The sequence below is a fragment of the Orcinus orca genome, chromosome 8, assembly GCF_937001465.1.
Source record: "Orcinus orca chromosome 8, mOrcOrc1.1, whole genome shotgun sequence".
NCBI lineage: Eukaryota > Metazoa > Chordata > Mammalia > Artiodactyla > Delphinidae > Orcinus > Orcinus orca.
This window is the reverse complement of record NC_064566.1, coordinates 15143274-15166426: the sequence shown is the minus strand read 5'-3', so window position 1 is coordinate 15166426 and position 23153 is coordinate 15143274. Positions and strand designations below refer to the sequence as shown.

At 57.9% G+C, this 23153-nt stretch overlaps 2 protein-coding genes across 8 annotated transcripts in view; one reads left to right on the top strand and one right to left on the bottom strand.

The window, feature by feature from the left end:
- TSPAN18 (tetraspanin 18) overlaps positions 1-16852 on the top strand; it is a 185450-nt gene extending 168598 nt beyond the window's left edge. Inside the window, exons 6-10 of one of the 3 annotated variants that reach the window (XM_033411213.2) lie at positions 2050-2124; positions 3266-3364; positions 3901-4083; positions 11684-11767; positions 14851-16852. In XM_033411213.2, coding sequence (XP_033267104.1) covers positions 2050-2124; positions 3266-3364; positions 3901-4083; positions 11684-11767; positions 14851-14973 — 564 coding nt within the window. In that variant the 3' untranslated portion in view covers positions 14974-16852. Of the gene's footprint in view, positions 1-2049; positions 2125-3265; positions 3365-3900; positions 4084-5854; positions 6108-11683; positions 11768-13747 lie in introns of those variants that run through there. The other 2 variants (XM_004264035.3, XM_033411241.2) reach the window with 2 other exon arrangements.
- Positions 16835-23153, bottom strand: part of TP53I11 (tumor protein p53 inducible protein 11) — a 44431-nt gene continuing 38112 nt past the window's right edge. For 3 of the 5 annotated variants that reach the window (XM_033411247.2, XM_012537830.3, XM_049713214.1), the window contains exons 2-8: positions 22930-22997; positions 21970-22129; positions 21203-21261; positions 20959-21007; positions 20622-20718; positions 19515-19616; positions 16835-19069 (exon numbers count right to left, since the gene is read on the bottom strand). In XM_033411247.2, the coding sequence (XP_033267138.1) occupies positions 18936-19069; positions 19515-19616; positions 20622-20718; positions 20959-21007; positions 21203-21261; positions 21970-22098 (570 nt within the window). In that variant the 5' untranslated portion in view covers positions 22099-22129; positions 22930-22997 and the 3' untranslated portion in view covers positions 16835-18935. Of the gene's footprint in view, positions 19070-19514; positions 19617-20621; positions 20719-20958; positions 21008-21202; positions 21262-21929; positions 21945-21969; positions 22130-22929; positions 22998-23153 lie in introns of those variants that run through there. The other 2 variants (XM_049713215.1, XM_049713216.1) reach the window with 2 other exon arrangements.

The following is a 23153-nucleotide window of genomic DNA, read 5'->3' as shown; positions in this document are numbered from 1 at the left end:
TGTTCTAATCCCTGCTCTGCCACTTCTTGGCTGTGTGACCTGGGGTCAGTTACTTAACCTCTCTGAACTTCAGGTTCCTCATATGTAAAATGAAGATAATAATACCTCCTTCCCAGACATAGTGTTGTGATCAGAGTTCAGTAAGAAAATATGCATCTTGTTTAACTCTGTTCCTGGCACATATAAGCATTTGATAAATGTGAAAGCAAAAGGATTGGTGTCGATCCCCAAGAGATCCTGCAAGCCATCTGAAAGTCTTAAGATTCAGAGGCTCTTCTGGGTGCCAGGATAACATGGTGTTAGGAGGCTGTGTTCTGGAATCAGAGTTCCTGTGTTTATCCCATCTGAGCCAGCTTGGTCAAGTTCTACCCTCTCAGGGTTCCAGTTTCCCCATCAGTAAAACAGAGGTGTTGTTGATAACAGCAGCTGCTCCTCCAGGCTACCCAGAGGGTTCAATGAAATCACCCATGTAAGAGCCACAGTGCTTAGGTGTTAAGCACCCCATAGATTGTAGCTATTGTTGTTTTCCCGGAGATCGCCCACGCCAGCCCTTGTCTTCAGGAAGGCCATGCTTCCTCTTGGTTCTGAGCCACCATCTGAGCCGTGCTCACATTGTGCCAGCCTCGTGCACAGCGCTGCACCTGCATCGTCTCGCTGACACGGTGCTAAGTCCCCTGGAAAGCACACGCAGGCTCCCAGAGTTATGAGCACGTGGAGTTCCCGAGTTCTGTCTCATCCATAGTTTATAACTGTCTAAGGCCAAGGTTGATAGGCAGAGACAGCTCAGTCACGTCGCTGGGGTGGAAACCATTTCCGAGGCCGCTTTTTGACCCTGAGGACAGCCAGCAACTCCACCGCAAGGGCAGCGGGTGGGGCGGGGCTCCGTGGAGGCCGTGTGAAAGAGAACTGGATGACCGTCTGTCACCAGCCAAATGGAGATGCCAGGAGCCCTGCCAGGGCCCTCCATCACTGTCACAGGGGTAAGAGGCTGCAGAGGTGGGGAACATACCTCTCAGCCCAAGGACGAGCTTGTGGAAGTGGAGGGGGATGGGATGGGCATCGTGGCCAGGGGCAGCCTGCCCGGGGATACAGGTGTCCCTCTGTCACTCTCCTTTCTGGTTAGGGAGCTCTGACTCCCAACCTCAGTCCAAGGTCACCCCACACAGCTGACTACAGCAAGCCTGCCCCTGACCTGCTGGAACCAGAGCGCCAGGGTTCAGAAGAGCCACTTCCAGGCCAGCCCTGAACTGTGCTCTTCAGCAGAGAGAGAGAAGGGGTAGCGTGGTGCTCTGAAAGGAGCTGGATTAAGAGGACAGGATGTGGTCTCAAATTTTTGAGCTGCACACCTTTGGAAAGGAAAGTTTTTCTCCTTCTCTGGCTTGTTTCCTCCCCTATGGAAATGGGGGCTAAACAGAAAAGAGACCGTGGGACAGGTGTTGGGTTCTGATGCCAAGCAAGCCTCTATGAGACCAGAGACCATGGGCTTGAACCTAGCGAGACCTCCCCCCCACCCCCGGCCCCTGTGGGTAAGGAGTGAAAAACGCACGCCTTGTGCTGGCTGATCTGTTTAAGCCAGGGGCTCTCCTTGGGTTTGGACATTGAAAAAAACAAAACAATGCCTTTGGCAGGTCTAGGAGATGTTTCATGTCTGCATCCTGGACGGATCATCTCACTCTCCGTCCTAAGCTCTCCCCGAAAGCAGTCCTCAGACCAAGGAGTTTGGAGAAACCTCGGGACCTCTATGGGGCAGCTGCTGTCAGCGCTGAAAAGTCAGGGAGGGTATATGACCTGGGGTCTTCCTAGGATGAGGATAAAGTGACTGGAAGAGACAGGATCCAGGAGAGACGACCCTGTTGGCTCCAAAGATGGACTGTTGGTGTGTTTATTATGAAAAATGTCTGGCTTACGGCAGTTAAGTTCCTCAGTCTCTCAGAATCAGTACATTGTGTCAATCGTGTGACCTATGGAAGGGTGCCTCGGCAAGCGGTCACCTGCCCCCTTCCCCCCCCCGCCCTCGGGGCTCACGGGCCTGCCGCCTTCTCTCTGCAGTTCTTCCTGTTCATCCTGATCATCTTCCTGGCGGAACTCTCGGCGGCCATCTTGGCCTTCATCTTCAGGGAGAACGTACGTACTGGGCCCCGTGTGCTCCGGCCCCATTCATGGCCAGCCCCTCCCTCCCCAGAGGGTCTCACAGAGTCAGTGCCCTCTCATCCAGTAGTTCCAGCCCAAATCACAACCCACCGGCCCAGCAAGGCCCCACAGCCCAAAGAGAGACCCCAGTGAGCCTCTCTCTGCAAGGGCTTTTCCAGAAGGTCAGAGGGCCCTTAAGGGTCTCTGCTTTTCCCAGGCATCTGGTGCAACCCCGCACCTGGTTCTAGAATCTTCCATTCCATACCTTGCCCAGCTGTGGCCCAGCAGTAGTCATCTGACAGTCTGAGGATAGTCAAAGAGGCTGTCCCTTGGGGCTTCCCTGGTGGCGCAGTGGTTGAGAGTCCACCTGCCGATGCAGGGGACACGGGTTCGTGCCCTGGTCCGGGAAGATCCCACATGCCGCGGGGCGGCTGGGCCCGTGAGCCACGGCCTCTGAACCTGCGCGTCCGGAGCCTGTGCTCCGCAGCGGGAGAGGCCACAGCAGTGAGAGGCCCGCGTACTGCAAAAAAAAATAGTCTGTTCCCCCAGCACAGATTGTGTGCCATGCGGGAGAACAGGACAGAGCCCTCTTGGACGAGGCCCTGGCAAGTATGAAATTTGGGCAACTTGCCCCTATAGACCATCTTATCAGAGGCTCCAACCACCCGGGTCCCCGCCCTTCCCTGCAGCAGGGAGCAGGGTCCTACCTCTCACACGGTGGCTTCTTCAGGGCCTGGGACGCAGCGCATCCACTTGGCTCTGTCTGAGGAACAGCTCAGGGTGGCGGGTGGCGGCGGCATGAGGGGGCGAGCGCCCCACTGTGGACCAGACCTCCCTCTGGGAGGAGCTGCAGGGACGGTGGAGGTTCCCAGGTGGCCCTGGCGTCAGGCTTGCCGAGGCCCGTGTGGGTAGACTGCGTTTTCATGTCGGGGATCTGATGATGCAGGGAGGCCACAGGTCCTGGGGTTGGAGGTGAGGGCCTGCCCCAAGTTAGCTGCTTGGGAGGAGGGTCACTGGCACCAGGACGCTGAGGCCTTCCCCCTCCGTCCCCCGGAGCAGGTCGCTGGAGAGGCCAGGGAGGGGAGCTGTATCAAGCTGCTGTAGACCTCAGCCTGCCCCCTCCCTTTGCCTCCAGCTCACCCGCGAATTCTTCACCAAGGAGCTCACCAAGCACTACCAGGGCAACAACGACACAGACGTCTTCTCTGCCACCTGGAACTCTGTCATGATCACAGTGAGTGGCCCCAGGGATGCTGGGAGCATTCAGAGCCCTGATGCCCAGTGCAGCCAGTGTCTGGCCTCCAGAGCCCGCCTTGTTCACGTGTCTGCACAGACATCAGTAATCAATCAGGCACTGATCCACCCAGCCCGGACCGGGCCTCAGAACCCTCATTCGCACAGCTGGCAGCCGCTGCCCACGCCTCACAGTCCAGACTCGGGAGGAAACCTGTTTGCTCTCCCTGTCTTGAGTCCTCGAGCAATTGTAACGGTCATCGATGATAGTAATCATAGCAACTATTTATTGAGTGCTAAGTGCCGGTGAGGTAGGAGTGGTTACCACCACCCTCACTTTACAGGTGAGGACGCTGGAGGCTCAGAGAAGCTGAGTGACTTTCCCACGGTTGCACAGGAGGAGCAGCCAACCCACACCTGGGTCTTGACTCTGCTCCCGCCCGCTGCTTCACGGTGGCCTTTGAAGTGACTGTGTGTCTCTGCACCCTCATACCTGGGTCCAGCTCCCATCCCCCCTTCTCTTTGCTCTCCTCCTAGTTTGGTTGCTGTGGGGTCAACGGGCCTGAAGACTTTAAGTTTGCATCAGTTTTCCGACTCCTGACTTTGGAGAGTGACGAGGTGCCGGAGGCCTGCTGCCGGAGAGAACCCCAGAGTCGGGACGGGGTCCTGCTGAGCAGGGAGGAATGCCTCCTGGGAAGAGACCTGTTCCTGAACAAGCAGGTACCAGGCCCCACTCCCCCAGGCAGGGGAAGCCTGTCCATCGGGGCTTGGGTGGCCAGAGCTGGGTGGGTGACAGTTTGGGCCCTGAAGGTCTGAAGGCACTGAGGGAATCCCATGGAAATGTTGGCTGTGATATGGGACTCCTGAATGGGGGCTGAGGAAGGCTCCATGCGTGCTCCTGAGATCCAACCAAAAGGGGGAAAGGATGAGAATGTCAGACAGTCCATCAATGGCCGTGAGCATTCAGAGCCCTGATGCCCGGTGCAGCCAGTGTCTGACCTCCAGAGCCCGCCTTGTTCGCATGTCTGCACAGACATCAGTAATCAATCAGGCACTGATTGAGGAGTGGGCCTTTTGGCTGGGGTTCAGGGGTGACTAGGAGTTTTCCAGTGTTCCAGGTAGAACACTCCCTGAGCTTCTGGTAATGCAGGTGTCAGGAGCCAGAAACAGAATGACACAGTGGGGGCCCCTCCTCTGCTGTGCATTTTATTTGGAGGGAAGCTCACCTTTGCCATGTGGGAGCACCTCCGGATCCCACGGGAGCGAGGTTTCCCTGACCTTAGTCTCCAGAGTCTGGGAAGCTCCTAGACTTCTTGGCTTCTTTTACAACCCAAGGACTTCATCTCGGTCTCAGAAGAAGCCCTTTCCCTTCCTGTGTGCGCCACCTCTGGGGGCTGCAAGGGCACCTGCTTTGCCCCCTCTGTGAGGCAGACAGTGCCCTAGACCTTGATCCCCTTCCCACTGACCAGTCCCCATACACCTCAGGGGTGTGTGTGAGACCAGGCTAGGCAGAGCAGTGGGGGGAGAATGAGGGTGACCTGAGCCGCACACCTCTCGCTTGGTTCGGCCTTTGATGAGGCTCTCATGGCAGAGTGCCAGGTGCAGGGGACACAGCAGGGGACAGCAGACAAGACCCCTGCTCCTGCCGGGCTTACAGTCTGGTCAGAGGAAGCAGACGATAAGCGAGCAGCCAACACATAGCAAGTCATAATTTCACATGAAATAATTTTACTCTAAAGAAAATAGAACTGGATGATGGGCTAGAAGGGACTGGGGTGGGACGGGGGCGAGGCTCAAGTCTGGCCTCTTAGAGTCCCGGGGGGCGGAGGGGGTGGGGGTTGGGCTGCGACCTGACCCTGACTGTCTGATGAGACTCTTTCCAGCCTCAGCTTCGCCTCATGAACTCAGCACCCTCCTCCCCTGCACCTGCTCATGTCATGTCCAAGGACTCATGAGGCCCCAAAGCCACATTCCTCTACCCCTTATGGTCCGGCCTCCCTGCACTGGGGGAAAGAGACCTAAATAAAGAAACAAAGGCCCTGGAATCAGGCTGCTGTGAGCTGGGGGCAGGGGCAGCGCCCCAGGAGTTAGGTCTCAGCCATGAGGAGAGGCTGCAGGGCATGGGGGGATGTTTCAGGCTGTGATGTCAGGCAGACCTGGGCTGTTAGCAGCTGTGTCACCTTGGCCAAGACACACGCTCCGGACCTCAGATTCCCGACACAGTGGCAGAGACTGCTGGCTGCCATGCTCGGTTCATTTCTCCTCCTTGGAAAGAGGAGGTTTAGAGACCCCATGACCACCAGGTAAAGCCCCCCTTTCCAGCCTCCCTTGCAGCTAAGCCATCTGACCCAGTTCTAGCTGAAGGGAGGTGAGCAGAGGTGATTTGTGCCATGGAGTCGTGTCCTTAAGAGGAAGCACTGTGCCTGCCCCTGGCTGGTGGTGACAGCCATCTTGGTGACAGCCATGGTGACAGCCACCTCAAACCTTGCAGAGGAGGGTGGCCCCCTAGAATGTCAGAGCATCAAGGCGCCTGGGACACTGACAGCTCCATGGAGCCGAGCAGCCAGCACAGCTGGGGGTTGATAAAGACAAACAAACTTCTACCGTTAGGACTGCCTGCTGCCCACTGCCGAGCTTCGATCCTAAGGCCCCTTGTGAAGTGTTCAGGGAGGCTTCCCATGGGCCCTGTTCTGTTAGGGCTCCATCCTGACATGCTTCCCATTTCTGGATTCATCCACCATTATGATGTCTCCTTCCATCTCCTGGGTATGGCTTTGAAATTGAAGTTCATCAGAGAGGTCCCTGTGCGGCTACATTAGTTCTTTACGCTGACTCTTCCCCTGTTTCTCATGAGGATTCCCAGAGATTGACTCCTGGGATTCCTTTTCGGAGACACTAGCATCCCTCCTGAGCATTCTTCCCTTTTAAAAGCCTCTGCGGAGGGACTATTTCTATTTGATTTTTCTCCAAAGCCCACTTCCCTGAAGCCCAGGATGCATTTCTGAATTTGCCTCACATCCTCATCACAGTTCTGAGTCAGTGAACAACATGGTTGATTCCAAGTAACTGAAAATCTAAACTAAAAGGGTTGAAGCGAATGGCAAGAATCCTGGAAGACAGTGTCTCCTCCTATTTATCAGTGGCCCCATCATGTCAATCAAGGCCTAGTCTCTGTGATCCTTGTGGCCTTTCTTTGTGCTTAGTACTTCCTGGTGGCAAAATGGCTGCCACGGCTCCAGACATCCCACCCATGTTGAAGACAGGAAGAAGGTGGCACCAGCTTCTTTCCCAGAAACCCCCATCAGACTTCTGCTTCGGTCTCACTGGCCAGGACTCAGTCATATGGCTGTCAGGAGCTAAGGCAGTGTGCACTCATCTATGGGTGTTGAGTTAGTCCACCAGCCCTGTTTATCACTGAGTGCCAATGAAGAGAAATCAGGAAATCCCCAAAGGTGATCCGTGGTGAATAACCGGGCTCCTCCATTGGTATGAGTTGAATCCACCATGGCAGCTTCTCCTGCTCATTCCTCAGCCTTCCCTGGGTCAAAATAGTCACCCAGGCAAGTCAAGAATGTATTCCCCTGCTGGAAAAAAAAAATATCAGGGAGTGTGCCAGGAGATGGTGATCTTGCTAGACCTTGACTCCAGGCCAGTATGGTGACCACCAAGAGGAAAGCATCCATTTTTCCCACTTGTCAGGGTGGTCTTAAGTGTTCTCTCCCCACAGCATCGCTGTTTCTCTGCTTTATCCTCAGTGCTCTCCACCCGCTTCCTGGTGGGTTGTGACTATGGGTGCAGCTGTGTCTCCACTAGACATAGAGTACTACACTCTCATCCTCCTGACGAGGGAAGAGCACTCCAGCCAGGGAGTGAGCGCAGCCTGTTCAAAGGCCCTGGGGTAGGAGGGAGCATGGTGTGTTCCAGGGACCAAGAGAAGGCCAGTATGGCTGGAGCACAGTGAATGAGGCAAGACTAGCTCAAAGCGAGGGTGTCAGCAAGGGCCAGACCACGCAGTGCTGACGGGCCCATGGCAAAGATGCTAGAAAAGCAAAGAAGCCCACGTCGAGTTCTACGTGGGGTTGTGGCCATGTTGGCACCCTGGCTGCTCAGCGGCCAGGGGTTAGAGGTGGACCTGAGTGAACAGGATGGATTTTTACACTGGTCCCAGTGAGAAGCAACGCTGGGTTAGACCAGGATGGTGGCAGTGGAGACGCAGAGAGGTGTACGGATCTGAGAAGTGAATCAGGAGGTAACATGGTGGTAGGCCGACTTCGGGGAAGGCAGGATGAGGCAGTGATGAGGGGGACTCCACAGGTCCTGGTTTGGGGGAAGATCTCAGATCTGGTCTGAGGCAAGCTGAGTGTGAGGTGCCTTTGGGGCCTCCAGGCAGTGGTAGCCAGTGGACAGTTGGACTTAGAGGGCTGGGGGGAAGGTCCATGCTGGACGTATTAATGTGGGTGGCCTTCGTGCCGGCACCTCTGGCCTAGCTGCCCTCTGTCAGATTAGGTTGCGGGGGGCGACTGGTCAGGAGTCGGGGGTGGGAGGATGTTCTCTCTCTGCAGAGACGGAGGATGGGTGCTGGCGACAGTGGCACAGCTAGGGGACTCACAGTCTGTGGTGGTAGCCTGGGGAGAGATGGTCCCCTGCAGCGTCTCGCTGGGCAGGGTCAGGATAAGGGGTGGGCATCCATCCTGAGGGTGAGGAAGGGGTGATACCCCGGGCTGTAGGCAGCTCCAGGCCCTGAGCCAGGGACCCCGCCTGGGTGAGCGAGAACCGAGGCTTCCTGATGCAGCTCCTGGGAGCTTGGAGTTCCCTCAGTGTAAATACGCTTCGCTGCCTCCTTGGGTGTGACCTTGAGCACGTAGTCAGCTGCTCCCTCCCTTCTTTCCTCTTCCCTGAGGGGCTGGAATGGGGACTGAGTCGTAACAAGCACACGAGGCCACAGCAGAGCTCCGGCCAGGGCGGACACTCGCTAAGTGTTGGCGGCATCTTCCATTCTCCCCCTGCCCTCACTGCTCACTCCGAGGGCGTCTCAGTACCAGGGCTTCCATCAGCCAACTGGTCTGCTCGATTCAGCCCAGGGACCCAAAAGGTCTTTGGTGCCACAGCCCAACAGAGAGCAGATGAGCAGTTAAGGCCCAGGTACCTCATCCACAGCAGATGAGGGGTGCAGGGACATCTTCCCTCTGGGGACAACTCCCACCCACCGGCCCGGGTGAGGCACATAAAATCAACTTCAAGTTCAGGAAGGGATTCACTGCTCCTCCTGTCCCCTTGTAGTATAGGGGTGTGTGTGTGTGTGTGTGTGTGTGTGTGTGTGTGTGTGTGTCTCATGCACGGACCCCCAGGGCGTGTGTGTATGTGTGTGTGTGTGTGTCTCGTTCATGGATCCCCAGGGTGTGTGTGTATGTGTGTGTGTGTGTGTGTGCATGTGTGTCTCGTGCACGGATCCCCAGGGCATGTGTTTGTGTGTGTGTGTGTGTGTGTGTGTGTGTCTTGTGCACGGATCCCCAGGGGGGGTGTGTGTGTGTGTCTCGTGCACGGATCCCCAGGGCCATAGAGGGTAAACCCACACACCCAACTCTGCACTCAGACATTTCCCACCACCCAGGGGCACAGAGAGAGACAGCACGGTCCTAACGGGACCAAGGGCTGGCTCCCTGCCAACCCTGTTCAACGTGCTTTGTCTGCAGCGTCTCATTTTATCCTCACACAATCCTATGAAGTAGTCAGCCTACATAGCCCCAGTTTCTGGATGGGGCAAGTGAGCCTAGAAAAAGTAAGTACAGGCCCACCCCAGAGATACTGCGGGTTCCATTGCAGACCACCGTGATAAAGAGAGGGACACGAAGTTTTTGGTTTCCCAGTGCCTATAAAAGTTATGTTTACACTACACTTTATTAAGTGTGCAATAGCCTTCTGTCTAAAAAGTGTGCATACTGTAATTTTAAAATGCTTTATTGCTAAAAAAATAATGCTCACCATCATCTGAGCCATCAGTGAGAGGTAGTAGTAACGTCAAAGATCACTGATCACAGATTCCTGTAACACATCTAATAATAATGAAAAAGTTTGAAATACTGCGAGAATTACCAAAAGGTGACACAGAGACACGAAGTGAGCAAATGCTGTTGGAAAAATGGCGCCAACAACGTGCTTAACGCAGGGTTGCCACAAGCCTTCAATTTCTAAAAAAACACGATATCCATGAAATGCAGTAAAACGAGGGATGCCTATCAGTTTGCCCAGTAAGCAAGCGGCTGGTGTAACCACCACTTCTCCCCGGGTCATTGGTGCTTCTCGTCTGGAAGGCCCCCAGACTGCACGACAAAGCCAGTGTCGGGGTAGAGGGGTGGTGTGCAGCAGTGGGTGCTGTCGTCGGCCCCGGGAGGCAGGTGGCAGCCAGAGGGGATGACGGGAGGCCGGAAGCATCCCTCCCAGGCGCCTCCCTGTCTCCCTTCCCTTCCCTCCAGAGCAGGCCAGCTTTCTGCTGCCATGGCTCTACGTGTTGGGGTTCTGATGCCTCAAAAAGAGTTAAACAGACCAAGGGGGTTGGCAGTTTGAGTTCTGCCCTGATACGGCTCTGCAGGCGGATCCAGGATGGCCCTGGCCTGGCCAGGCGGATGGGGCTGCCCTGCCAGCTCTGAAGTTGCCTCCAGCCACTCTGGGCTCCTGACCAGCTGGCCTGTGCGAGGGCGCCCTTAGGGCTCCGATCACACAGCCCTTAGCTGGGCTCCCAGTGGCACTGCTGAGACAAGGCCCGAGTTCAGCTAAGACCTTCTTTCCTTGCTGTCCTTGCCGGGACTGTGGTGTCTCAAAGCCCGGCCGTGGCAAAGGCATTAGAAATCACCTGGGGCATCTGCTCACGACGTAGGTTCCTGGGCTCCACACCAGAACCCCTGATCCAGAGTCTTGGGGGTGAGGCCTTGGCATCTGCATTGTTAACCACCTCCCAGATGATTCTGACACACCGTCAGCCCCAAGAGCACTGTGGATCCAGGACATCGTGCTGGAGGGGTCTGTTTATCTGGGTACATCCTATTTGCTGCTGAGTGTTCAAAGGGGGGGCCTGTGGGAGCCTTCCCTGCCCAGCCCCCATCAGCCTCCAGCAGGAGGGTCTCATGCTCTCCACCTGGCCACTCTGCCCAGATCCCATCCTGCCGTCCACCTGCCTGGGCACAGCCTCATGGGGCGTCATTTCCACTTCCGGCCAATGAGGCGGGGCTTCTGGGTGATTGACAATGGGCGTGAACACCCAAGAATCACCCAAGAATCTCAACAGAGCTCAGAAACAGCCAGAGTCACCCAGCAGGGACCAGGCACGATCCCCACCCCCACCCGGGGGCTCTTCCCCGTGCAGGTCCTCTGGCTGGGCCCAAAGAATATACAGCTTCTCATAAATGAAAGAAAATTCTCCCCCTTTAAAAATACATTTCATTCAAGGCAACTACTGTGCATCAGTCTCTGGTCAGCACGGTGCCGGGGGAAGGAGCATGGACACGAAGATGACCAAGCTGTGAGGCACCCAGGGTCGGATGGGGCTGAGGTCACGTGCTGGCAGCTCCTGGCTTTGCTTGCATGCCATCCCTCTCTTTCTTTCTGTCTTACTGGGTCCATCTCTATCTCAGTCTGTACCTCCTGAGGACTGCTTGAGAAAGCAGTAATAGCACAGGAATTCAATCCGTTTAGAAGGGGCCCTATGAGAGCTGGGCTGGTCCTGGAAGGCTGCCTGGAGGAGGTGAGATATGTGCTGGGTCTTGAAGAATGGGCTGTGTTTCCTTAGGGCAGAGGCTACAAACCAAAATCCAGCTGCCAGGCTGGTAATGGGAAGGAGTAGAGAGGGTGGGTGTGGGACAATAGGGGATGGTGGTGACTGTGGTTCCCCAGGGAGCACCTGTCCCCAGGTACTGCCACGTAGAAATGATGGCTTACCTCGCTGGATCTTCTGATTTTATGAGAGAAGCAAGGAGCCCAGATATTTAGGGGAAATTTCCCAATATTCCAATCAGAAAAGAAGAACGGGTCTGTGGCTGATTCGGCAGCAGGCAAGCTGGCAGTTTTCCGCCCCGCCTTAGGGGCTGGAGGGCCAGGAGGGTCTCTGGTGCATTGCTGCTGAGTGGCTGAGCTTATGGGCCTCCTGCCTCCCCCGCTCCTCCCCTCCAAACTGTCCCAGCAGCGGTGTGACAGGGTCGGCCTGCTGCTGCCTGAGCTTTGGGGCCACATGCCAGTTCCCAGGCTTCACACCCCTGTCCTGAGGCTGGCCCTTGACCTCTGTCCCTCCTTCCTGGCTGTGGCTTTACCTCTGGTCCTTCCCTCCCAGGGCTGTTACACGGTGATCCTCAACGCCTTCGAAACTTACGTGTACCTGGCCGGAGCCCTCGCCATAGGGGTGCTGGCCATCGAGGTAAGTAAAGGCCCCCGCTTCTGTGGCTCCTCAGAAGCAGGAAAGACACCTACACAGGGTCTCAGGCAGATCCCCCATGGCCTGCACCCCCAGCCTGCCTCCGTCTCCAGGTCCTTAACCCAGGACCCAGTGGGTCCCCACTGCAGGGACGATGGGCAGGTAAGCCCAGCCGTGCCTGTCTGCTGCCTGCGAGTCACCCTGGGACTCTGGACACATCTGAGCGAGTCTGCGGGCGGTGGGCACGGACAGGCTCTGAGAGTCGCTGCCCTCACCCCTATCCACGGTCCAGAGTGAACTCTGACTGAAGGCTCAACGCAGCTGATTTCAGGGAGGGGCTACAGCCTGTGCTTCTAGATCAGGCCCATTCTCTGTGGGGTGTTCAGGGCCTGCGGGGCCTTGAGGACCTCACAAGCGCACGTTGAGCCCCAGAGGTGAAGACAGAAGGGCCCTGAGCCCCCTCAAACAGAAGGCAGCCGCAGACTCTGGGAGCCACCACTAGGTGGCGCTTTGGCCAAAGGGCAGAGCTGCCCCCTTCCCTTCCTTCTACCATCCTCTCCCGGATCTCAAACCCACTGCCCTGGGAGGTTGGACAGAGGGCTTTGCCCAGGCCCGCCCATCTCAAGAAAGGGGCTGCCAGTCTTCGGCCAGCCAGGAAATGAAGTCAGACCACCCTATCCTCAGCCTTCCCCCTCCCACCTGGCACCATAAACATGGCCTTGCTTAGCGTCTTACTGTGTCCTACAGCCCTGCTTAGAGCAGTTTTGTGGAGACTATTGAGGATGGGGAGAGGGAGGGGTCATTCATTCATTCGTTCGTCAAGCAAAGATTGAGCCCCTGCTGTATGCCAGCGCTGTTCTAGGTGAACAAGTCCTCTCCTAGGAGGAAACAATGAACAAGAAACACAAATCAGTACCAGACCCCCTGGGAAAACGCAGGCGTGGGTCCCCTGCAGGAAGAACATGGGCTTCTAGAGTTCACCTTCCAGCTCTGCCTCGCCCCACGCACAGGATGCCCGAGCCACAGTTTCCTTATCTGCAACATGGTACTAAAAGCCTGCTCCTAGGGCACGGTGGGGCTTGCAGGTGCCGGGGACTACGTGCCTGGCGTGTAATAGGGGCTCGCTAAGCAATGCCTGTGTTCCTGACCTACTGCCCTCACACCCAGCCCGCAAGCCCAGCTGTGGCCTCTGTGCCAGGCAGAATGATTCGGGGACCTTTTGCAAGAGCTCTGGCACAGGGGCATCAGCCAGTCTGAAGAAATGGGCATCTCTGAGTCAGGGTCTCTACACACCCCACTACCCCAGGGCCCTTAGACAGTTGTTCAGTGATTGTGCTCCTAGCTTGGAGAAGGGCTGCATCTTCCTTGTCTATTAGTAACAATCCTGGTAACTTCTAATTAAGCATCTACTATATAACAGGCCTCATTACATCGTTAATTGCCTTAGACTTCAATCTCACCTCCTTCCTGTGAGTTGGAAGGAGGCGAGTGCAGGGGCTAGGAGCATGGTCTCTGGAGTCAGAATACCTAGACTCCAATCCTGGATCCTCCATTTGTAGCTGTGTGACCTTAGGTGGGTTACCTGACCTCCCTGTGTCTCACTTCCTGGTCTGTGAAAATGCTTCTGAGACAGCACTTAGAACCGTGCCTGGCACATGGTAGACTCTTGATACATACTCAGGCCCAGAGAAGGGAACTGAGCATTGGCCCAAGTTTGCTGCTGGCAAATAAGGGAGCTGGATTTGAACCCATGTCCAAGGCCCCCTTCTTTTCATGACTACACAGCATGAAGGGGAGCATTGACTGGCAAGAGGGGCTTGCCCCCAGGGCAGTGCCAGGAGTGCCAGCAGCAGGAGTGTTCTAAGAGTGATGGGGGACCCCCCTTCTTGTCCCAGAGCAGACAGCCCCTTCTCGTTGGGGAGGGTCAGCCCCCTGGAGGGCTGCAAGCCCAGCCTGACAAGCAAACTCCTACTTTCTTTGCAGCTTTTTGCCATGGTCTTTGCCATGTGCCTCTTCCGGGGCATCCAGTAGAGGGTGTGGCCTGAAGATTGAAGACTCACCCCACCCACCACTGCCCACCACCCAATGCCCTCCCTTCCCCCTCGCCCCTGCCCTCTTGGCCCCGGGGGAGGAGGTGAGGCCATGATGAGTGGCTAGGAAATGGGGCAGAGGAAAATAGCTATTTTTTTAACAAAAAAATGAAGGCAAGAATATGGACTGATGTAGCCCATCTGGACTCCGGAACGGGCGCCATGGGGTTCTCCGCGGGGGCCCGGGCACCTGAACCCAGGATGCAGCCTGCACTAGAGACCAAAGCAACACCAGGGCCAGGCCCCCTCCTTGCTGCCGCCAGATGTGGCAGCCCGGGACCTGCGCCCTCAACTCACAGCTTCAGGATCTGGTGCCAAGGAAGTAATAAGGATTTAGGCAAGAAGGAGGCAAAAGAAAATTGTGGAGAAGTTGGCAAAGCCCAGGGGCGCCGAGGAGATCTGGTCACCATGTCCTTGAGGACTTGGAATCTACGTGGAGTCCCCGGTCCTCCGAGGATGGAGTTGTCCCTGCCTCAGGCTGGGGCCAAGAGTGGGCTGCAGATGCTGGATCCAAGGATGGCCCAGCCGGTAGGGTCCGTGCTTCCCCATCTGTTGGAGCAAATAATCTGGAAAGCCCAGAGAGGAGCAGTTTCTCATCCACAGTCACACAGCACGTGCGTGACAGTTCTGAACAAGAACCCCGCCATCCCCAGGGTGCCTGTCACTCCTTCCAAGGCTCTGTTGGTCCCAGCAGACCTACTGCTCACACCCCTCCCTGGCCTCTGCATCCTGGTTTCCCCAGAAGAGAGCGGGCAAGCTGGTCAGGAATTGCCTCTTCCCGCCTCCACAGCTAAGAAAATTCTGGACTCTGCCCTCCCTGCTCTCCCTGACACCTCCCCACACTTTTCTCTAAGTCCCAGGAACACACACACATGCACACACACCACAGCCCGTTTTCTACACTGCCCTCCTTTCCTCCACCAACCCCACCAATTTCCTGGCCCCCAGGGCTGGAAGGAACCCCCAAGATCATCTGGTTCTCCTCTCCTCACTCAGAACTGCCACTCGGATGTCTTCCACAAGATCCCTGCCAAGACTTCTTCATCTTCTTCTTGCACACCTCCAAGGACGGGGAGCTTACTACCTCCCAAAGCAGTCCTTCTCTTTGGACTGCTCTGACTTTAACATCAGCTCAATACACGGAAGAGGTTCATGTTTTTCTGTGGTTCTGTCCATGGCATCCCACTTGCTCTCCTTCCCAAAGCGATAAGGCCACACGTTTTCCCCCGGAGCCCCGTTATTTCCAGGCTAAAGAACCCCAGGGCACCTCATCATTTCTGCTGACACGGTTTTCCTGTCCCTTCGCTGTCCATAGCACATTTCTGAGTGTTTCCTCCAGGATCTGGCAGGGAGAGGTTTCCCCACAGACTTACTCACACCCACACAGCACCCACAGATCAGCCCCTCATGTGCAGGTCTCAAATTCTAGACCAGTGTTAGCAACTCTATTGCAAGATGCCTCGACCCTGATCAGTCAGGAGTGGCTGCCAGAGGCTGTGTGGAGAATTGGAGGCTTGGTCTGGGCTCAGTGGGGGAGGACAGTGTAATCTTGATTAGTGATGTCTGCCAAACAACTCAAGCTTGTTGAGGGATGGGTGTGGGAGGGACAGTATGGTGCCTGCTCTCCTCTCTTCATTGTCCCTCTTCAGGGTCTGGGAAGAGCCCATTCTATCTCAAAGGCCCTGTGCCAGCTTCCAGCCTCCCCTCCAGCTTTCCAGCCACTGGGAGACAGAGCAGTGGCCTAGAGCCCAGCGCTCCCCTGCTCTGCCACCTACCCCCTTCTGAGATGCGGCCAGAGCTCTGTGCCTGCTGTAAAGATTTGGTTTGCCCCTCCCCCCATTTCTCCCCTTCCCCCTTGCACTCACCCTGCTGTCCTCACCAGTCCTGGCCCATTGTGGGCTGGGTCTTTCCAGACTGTCCCTGTATCAGTCTGCCCTGGCAACTCCATAAATGATGTTATGAACTCCCTAGCGACTGGGCAACCCCAGGACCCAGGGGGCCGTGCAGCTTGCACCCCAGCGCAGGTCTCTAGACCACCCACAAATTGGCTTCAACTTCCTGGCAGAGGCAACGGGCTGGTGTGTGGTTGACAAAGAAAAAAAAAAAAAATCCGGCTGGCTAGGCAGGGCTTAGGGTCAAATTGGGCAGCTGTGTGACTTCGGTCCAGGGGCGCCCCAGGCGTCAGGGCCCCATCTGGTCCCCACTGCCCAGGAGAATCTGGGGCCTTCAAGGTAAGAAGAGCCGGGCATCGGGCACCACCCCCTCCGGGCCCCCGAGAAGAAAGGCTGGTCATGGAGGAACACCTGGGGGAGGCGGGTTTGAGGGCAGAGGTAAGACCCTCATCCCCAAGGGCTCTCCAGAAAGGGGCCAAGGAGCCCTGATCTGCCCCCGCTGACCACGTTCTGGGGCCGGAAAGGGGAAGCAGGCGTCTCTGCTCTGTAGCATGAACGCAGGCTGGGAGCTGTTTGCAAGGCTCCCAGCGGCCGTTCTCGGGGGCACGAGAAGGCAAAGGCCAGCGGCCACAGCCCCTAATAGGTGCAGATGGCAATTTGGGGGCTGCTGGGAGGCGGGAGGGTAGGAAGTCTCTGTGCTGAGACTTCCTGAGCCCGCTAACAGGCCAGGTGCCAGGGGAGACCTTGCACTTGGTCACATACCCCGCCCAGCACTGAAGGCCACCTTCCCTGCTTAGTGGCTGGGCACTGGGGCCCCTCCCCAGCCTCCCTTGTCCCCTCTCTCCTCTCCATGCCTAAGGGGCCCAGACAGGATCCCCCAAACCGGCCGAGGCCCAGCACCCCCATCTCCCTAGAAGCCCCCCTTCCCCTCCCCGGTGGGTCCTATGTCGAAAGTCTATTTTGAAAACTCTAAGTGTTCCTTGCGGTAGGTAGCAGAGCTAATTTATCAAGTTTATTTCCTGTGAGCCTCCCTTTTTTATATTCTATATCAAGAGGAGTTTTTGTAATATAAAGCAGGACGCCCACACTGATGGTTTTGCACTGGTTTTTGTGACTGTTTCTTACAAAAAGAGAAAGGAACGAAGAATAAATAGTGACCGTGAGGAAAGGTGGTCTTGGTTTGGGGGCGGGGTGGGGAAGCTGGGCCGAGGCAGGAGGCTAGCAAGTGAGCCGGGGAAGGGGCATTCTGGGTTCTCCCAAACCTTTAGGAGGGACAGAGCCAGGACAGCATCGTCCCAGCAGGCCCGCATTACCACCCCCGGGGACAAGGGCCTGCCACCCTCCCTCAGCTTGGCTGGCTCAGCCCCCGCGGACACCCGGCACAAAGCCCGGCTCCAGTGCCCGGACTTCCCCCTGCCCTGCTAGCCTCCCGGGGGAAATCTATCCGCCACGCCCAGCGGTCATTAGGAGAGACCGTCCACCGCTTGGCGGCGTGCTAGCCAGGCCTCAAAGAGCATGGGTCAGCTCAGAGGACATGCCTTGGCTTGGGGGCACTGCCCACCAGCCAGTACCACTTCCCAAAGGCTGCCGTGGCTCTGGGCCTGCCTGGGGCTCGGCGGTTGGGGGCAGGATTCTGCAAAGAGGCGCGAACTTCAGCCTCGAGAGACGGAGGCCAGGAGAGGATGGCCCCTCCTTAGTGTCCAGCCTCCCTTCCGCTCGGCCGCGGTTTCCAGCAGCATAGCCTTGGGCGCCCAACCCGCTGGGCCTCTCTCCTCGGCTGTGTTAACAGCGGCGGTGCCGTGCTCCGCTGGGCACAGGCCGTGTCCCTGGACGTGTGGCTGCAGGCCACAGGGAGGGCAGCAAGGCCCAGCGCGGGCAGGGCCCGGACCCAGGACGCAGCAGCCAGAGCTGGGCTGCACCTAAGGACCAACTATCTCGCCCCCTAAACACTCTCTTCCAAGACGGGAAGCAAGTCTGGGGCCGGGGCTGCTTCTCTCCACATCTGTCCCCAGGACACGGGGGCTGCCACTCCCGGGGTGCCGGAGGGAAGGGGGGTGTCGGGTACAGGACTCACAGGGGGCACACAGGCTGCTGGGCCTGCAGGGGTCTTCATCTCTGAGGGAGCCGGCTGCCGGCCTCTTCCAGGGCATCTGATGGGGGCTGGGCACGAGAGGAGGCGGCTTGCTGAAATATTTCTATTTTTTGCCCCTGCTGAGCTTGAAGGGCACCCAGTCCTACCCAGCCGGCCCCAGAGGCACCCCAGGCCAGAGGGCAGCACCCTGGGGAGGGGGGGAGGGTGGATAAGGGGGCTGAGCCAGGTGCACCTCGGACCCTGGAGGACATGCCAAGTGATGGAGACATGCTTCTCTCTCTTCCTCAACCACAAACGCCGTCACTTACAGGTGGCCGCCATCTGGGGTTACCCGGGTGTCCATCTGTCAGGGCCGGCCTGGGGCTGAGGCCCTTGGCAGCCTCTGGACCCAGGCCAGTTGGGAGAGGGGGCACCGAGGGGCCTTCAGGAGCTGCGTGGAGGCAGAGCAGCCAAGAGCGAGGCCCGAGGAGAGGCCGTGGCCGAGGACAAGGCCCTGCCATCTGCAGCCCACCTCACAGAAGGCGGAAGGGGAGGCGCCAGGGGTCAAAGGCGGACCCCTGCCTGCCAGCCCGCAGCTGCGCTGTGTGTTTAGGGGGCAGAGGGTCCCCTACATGTGGAGAGCGCCCGCATGGAAGGGAAGGGGCCCGGGGTCAAATTCTAAGGTTTTCCAGGCATGGGCAGAAGCCAAGTTCAGCTGCTTGGGCACTAGACTGGCTGGGGGCCTGGGGGAGAGCAAGGAGGCGGTCCACAGCCTCTCAAGAAAGAAGGGTCTTGTGACAGAGGGGCAGGAGCCTGGCCTTGGCCGGATGCCTGTGACTCAGGCTCTGTCCTCGCGCATCTGTCCAGGGGATCCAGAGGCCGAGACACCCATGAACAGGAGGCGTCACCGTGTGGGGGGAAGGATGGGGTGCAGAGGCTCCATCCCTCCCCAAACCTGAGGGCCCAGGAGATCACAGCGTTCGGGGAGTGCCCAGGAGGAGAGGAAGGCGGCCACTCCTGCCTGCGTGGGGCAGGGTCCTTCCTGCCTTCCGGAACCAAAGGGAAACCAAGGTCCCCAGGCCTCCCTGCCCCAGAGGGGCCCCTGGCCCGGCGGGCGGCTACACTTTCTTGGGCTTTCGGCCGACTTGGTAATAGTAGTAAACGCTGATGGCGACAAAAAGGAGGCGGCTGGCCAGGAGCAGCAGGATCCCCAGGGACACGAGGCCCGTCTCGGCGAGCGTGGCAGTGACCACTGTGGGAGAGAGGCCGGGGGGGACACAGGTCAGAGGTGGGGATAGCCCTTACCCCAGCACGGGATGCCATGGGCCCCAGGGTGGCTGCCTGACTGACCCCCGCCCTGAGCTGGGGCATCCTATCAGCTGGCCAACCGCAGCAGGTATGGAGGGCGATCATGTGGGCAGAACTGGTTGTGTGTCATCACACCTGTGCTGGGTCCACAAGTGAGCAGTGGACTGTGGGTGCACGGGCGTGTATGCAGGAGGATACAGGCACCTATCAGCTGTGTGAGCACAGGTGTGCAGGTGTACAGGTCAACCCAGCCACACGAGTCCCTCCCCCTCGCACAGGTTTTCATCGCTTCCCAGAAAACAAATGGCAAGAGTTGGGAGGCCAGGGGCCAAGCTGCCCGCACCCTGTACCCCATCAGCTTCCCCATCACTGCCCACCTCAGGACTCACCCAAGAACTGGACCGAGAAGTAGCAGGCTTCGGTGAGCAGGGTCCATCGGATGATGACCTTCTCAGCCGTGTAGAGCGCATTCCACATGATCAGGGAGATGCCTGGGGTGGGGGACAAAGAGGGGAGTGGGGGGCAGAGTAGCCTGATCCCCCCGCCCCCTTGGGGGACGGGCAGGGGGCCTGGTCCTCCACCCTTTGACAAAGTAGCCAGGATCCCGGACATGCCCTGCCCCCACTCCCACTGCTCAAATTAAAACTCCTACGTCATCCAACCTGACCCATAACCCGTAACGCTAGCTCTCCCATTGCGAGGCTGAAGGGCCTGAAGCTGCCCCAGTCCCCACCCCCCAACCCCACCCCAGAGCTACTGGCGCTGGCCCTTGAAGGTCAAGTGGAAGTGCAATTGGCACAAGGCTGGGGAAACTGTGTTGCAAAGTCGTGGAGGCCTTCTGAAATGGGGGCCTCAGGAGGTGCGGCTGGGGTCCGGGGCCCACCGTGGGATGTGGGGGAGGGAGGTTTGGAAGGCAGGCGGGATGCACCCCGCAGATGACCCTGAATATCAGAGACCGGAAGGAGCTGGGACTTCAGTCTGCGGGTAATAGGGAGCCATAGAATGTTTTGGAGAAGAGGAGGGACACCCCCAGTGCTGGGTTTTAAATGCTGTCATTTAGCTTCCTCACAGGCACTGCTGCGTGTGACTCAGGTAGGAGAGGAAACAGAAGTGGTTCAAGTGGGCGGTCCAAGGGCGAGGGCTTTACAGACACTGTGTTGATTCTGCCTCTTCCTCCGGGCTGTGAGGCCCTGGAGGGCGGAGCCTGGGCCTCTTTCATTTCTCTACCCCAATGCCTAGGTGGTGCACGACACACAGCAGGCACTCAATAAGTGCTTTGTCCCAGATGATGCTAAGGACAGTCCCAAGCCCCTGGGGACAGTCTACCAGTGGCCACAAGATGGCAGCACACACCCAGCAGAGACAGACTTGTTGGCTGAAGCGTGGGTTCTGAGAAGGGGAGCCCCTGCACAAAGAAGGCTCCCCATGTTCCCTCGGCCCCTATTGGTCCCTCGGCTGCCTGTCACCTCCCCAGAGTCTGCCCCAGCAATACTCACTGAGGAGGGCGCCGCCATAGAGGCGGATGGGGGTCTTGCTGGTCACCTGCACTCCATCAAAGACTGCATCATAGAGCTGGTCAGGAAAGGTGAGGGCCTGCAGACAGCGGGCGGGAGGCTCAGGGTGAGGGGCTCACTGTGGAAACTTCCCCTGGACATCTCCTTCCTTTCCCCAGTAGCAGTCCAGGATCAGGACACTGACTGCCCCCGACCCCTCCCTACCAGGACAGAAGATCTGAGGTTCCAGTGACAAGGAGTTGGGACCATGGACCATGGGAGCTAGGATGCTCCAGGGCAGGGGAGGGGGCCAGGTCCCAGGGGCGGGGCAGGGACTCACCATGATGGCAATGCCAGAGAAGAGCACAGCAGAGACAAGCTGCCAGACCCTGGGGAGGCGTGGAGAGGAAGGTCAGAGCCACCCCAGGCCCCACAGAACCCTTCCCTCTCCAGCCAAGATGCCCAGCGATGGCTGGTCTGGGGGAGGGAATTTGACAGGATGGAACCAAAGACAAGACTACACAGGGACAAACTGATGAGCCCCTCCCCCTAGCCCTGTCCCCCACCAAACTCGTAATGCTCACCTGAGGCCCAAAGGCTCCCGAACAGCAAACTTCATCTCATTGCCCAAGACCTGGCTGATCTGTGGACACAGAGGGGTCAGAGGCAACCAGGCTGAAGGCAGCTCTGCCTGCCCAGTCTACTCACCCCCTCCCAGAGGCCCCTGGATGCCCAGGTGGCTCTGCTTAGCCAAAGGGTCACCCAGGCTGGGAGGGTCACACTGAGGCACACCCTCTCTTCCTCCTCTTGACGCCGGGGCTTATGGGAAGCTGAAAATACAGTGGCTGAGGGTGAAAGCTCAGAGGTCCGCCAGATGTGGGCTTGAAGGCTGGCTCTGCCACTTATTGGTGTGGCCCTGGGGAAGTCCTTAACCTCTCTGAGTCTCAGTTTCCTCATCTGTAAAATGGGTTAATAACTGACCCTACATCTCCCAGGGTAAATAATGCTTATAAAGTAGCTGGTGCCATAAGAAGCAAGTAATAAGCACTCAGCTAATTCTAAGGATCCATTTTCATTATTGCTACTATTCCTCTGACATATCCATTAGACTTCCAGAAAATATGAGCTAAATCTGGGGGCTCCCTGCAGCTGCAATGGGTCTCAGCTATTCTTCTCCCCAAACAGTGGGCCAGATCTGCCTCCCCAAATAGGTGCTTGGAGGCAGACCCCCATGTGGCTGGTTCGAGGCCCCTCCGCCGAGCTCCGCCCACCTTTGAGCGGTGGACCGCCCCTCCGCCGAGCTCCGCCCACCTTGGAGCGGTGGACCGCCCCTCCGCCGAGCTCCACCCACCTTGGAGCGGTGGACCTCCCCGTCGTCATCCTCCCCGCCCACGCCGAGGATCTTCCGGGTCTTCAGGCGGCTCACGAGGTCCGTCTGGCTGTGCTTCTTCATGAGGGGTGGGGGCTGCTTGGCTGCCATCTTGTCCTGGAGCCCGGCCTCTGTAGGAGGGCTGCAGGGAGACACCAGCCTCAACCACGGGTCCTGCCCAGCTTCCGGATCTAAGAGGGCAGCCAGACCCCAGCCCAGGGCCTGGGGAGGCCTCCCCGTCAACCTGGGGCAGCAGGTGGACACTGGAGGAGGAATCTGAGGGTCCAGGTGCAGTACTGGGCTCCCTAACCACCCGACTGTGTGATTAAAAGGGTCAAGTCGCTGCCCTCTCCTGGCCTCAGCTTCCTCATCTGTAAAATGCGTTAGGGCAGATGGTCCTAAGGCCTTCCAGCTCCGCCAGCCCGTCTGGCCTAAGTGGATGTGGCACACCCCGGACAACCAGGCCGGAGGGAGCCTTACAGACAGCCCTGGAGGAGGTATAGGCCCAGGACAAGGCATTCAGGCCTGGATAGACTGTACCCAAAGGTTCCTGGGGGCAGGGGGTAAGCTGGGGCCTGGGTCAGCCTTGGCAGAAGAGGGAAGGGTCTACCCAGGCCTGGGTAGGGCTCCTGAGTTCTGGAGTCCAGGCCGCCACTGAACTTTCGCCCAGACAATTCCTCTGCCCAGCAAGCCCTCCCACCCACCCTCCCAGACAACCTCCCTCTAACCTGCCAGCGCTGAAAACAAGGGGAGGGGGTGACCCCAGGACCCAGCTGAGCCAGAGGAGGGATGGCCAGGAGAGTTGGCAGGGCTGTGGCAGCAGTTCGGGCCTTGCCCCTCCCTGCTCTCCCCTCACCCCCCCAGGTCTGCCCACGATCCTCGATGGCCCCCAACCTCCGGCCTCCCCCCAGCTCCACCTCAGACCAGGTCTTGAGCACCTACTATGTGCCGGGCAGTGGAGACGCTGATGTGAGTTGAGTGGCCGTCCTCACCTTCAGTCAGCACAAAATCTATGTGGAGGAGACAACAGTGTAAACCACAGTGAAGTAAAGGTTTCCAGAAGCTGGCCCTGAGTGGGCTCCTGTGATCTTGCCGCCCTGCAAGATGGGTACTATTTACACCCATTCTACAGATGAGAAAACCAAGTTCAATGAGGCTCGATAGAA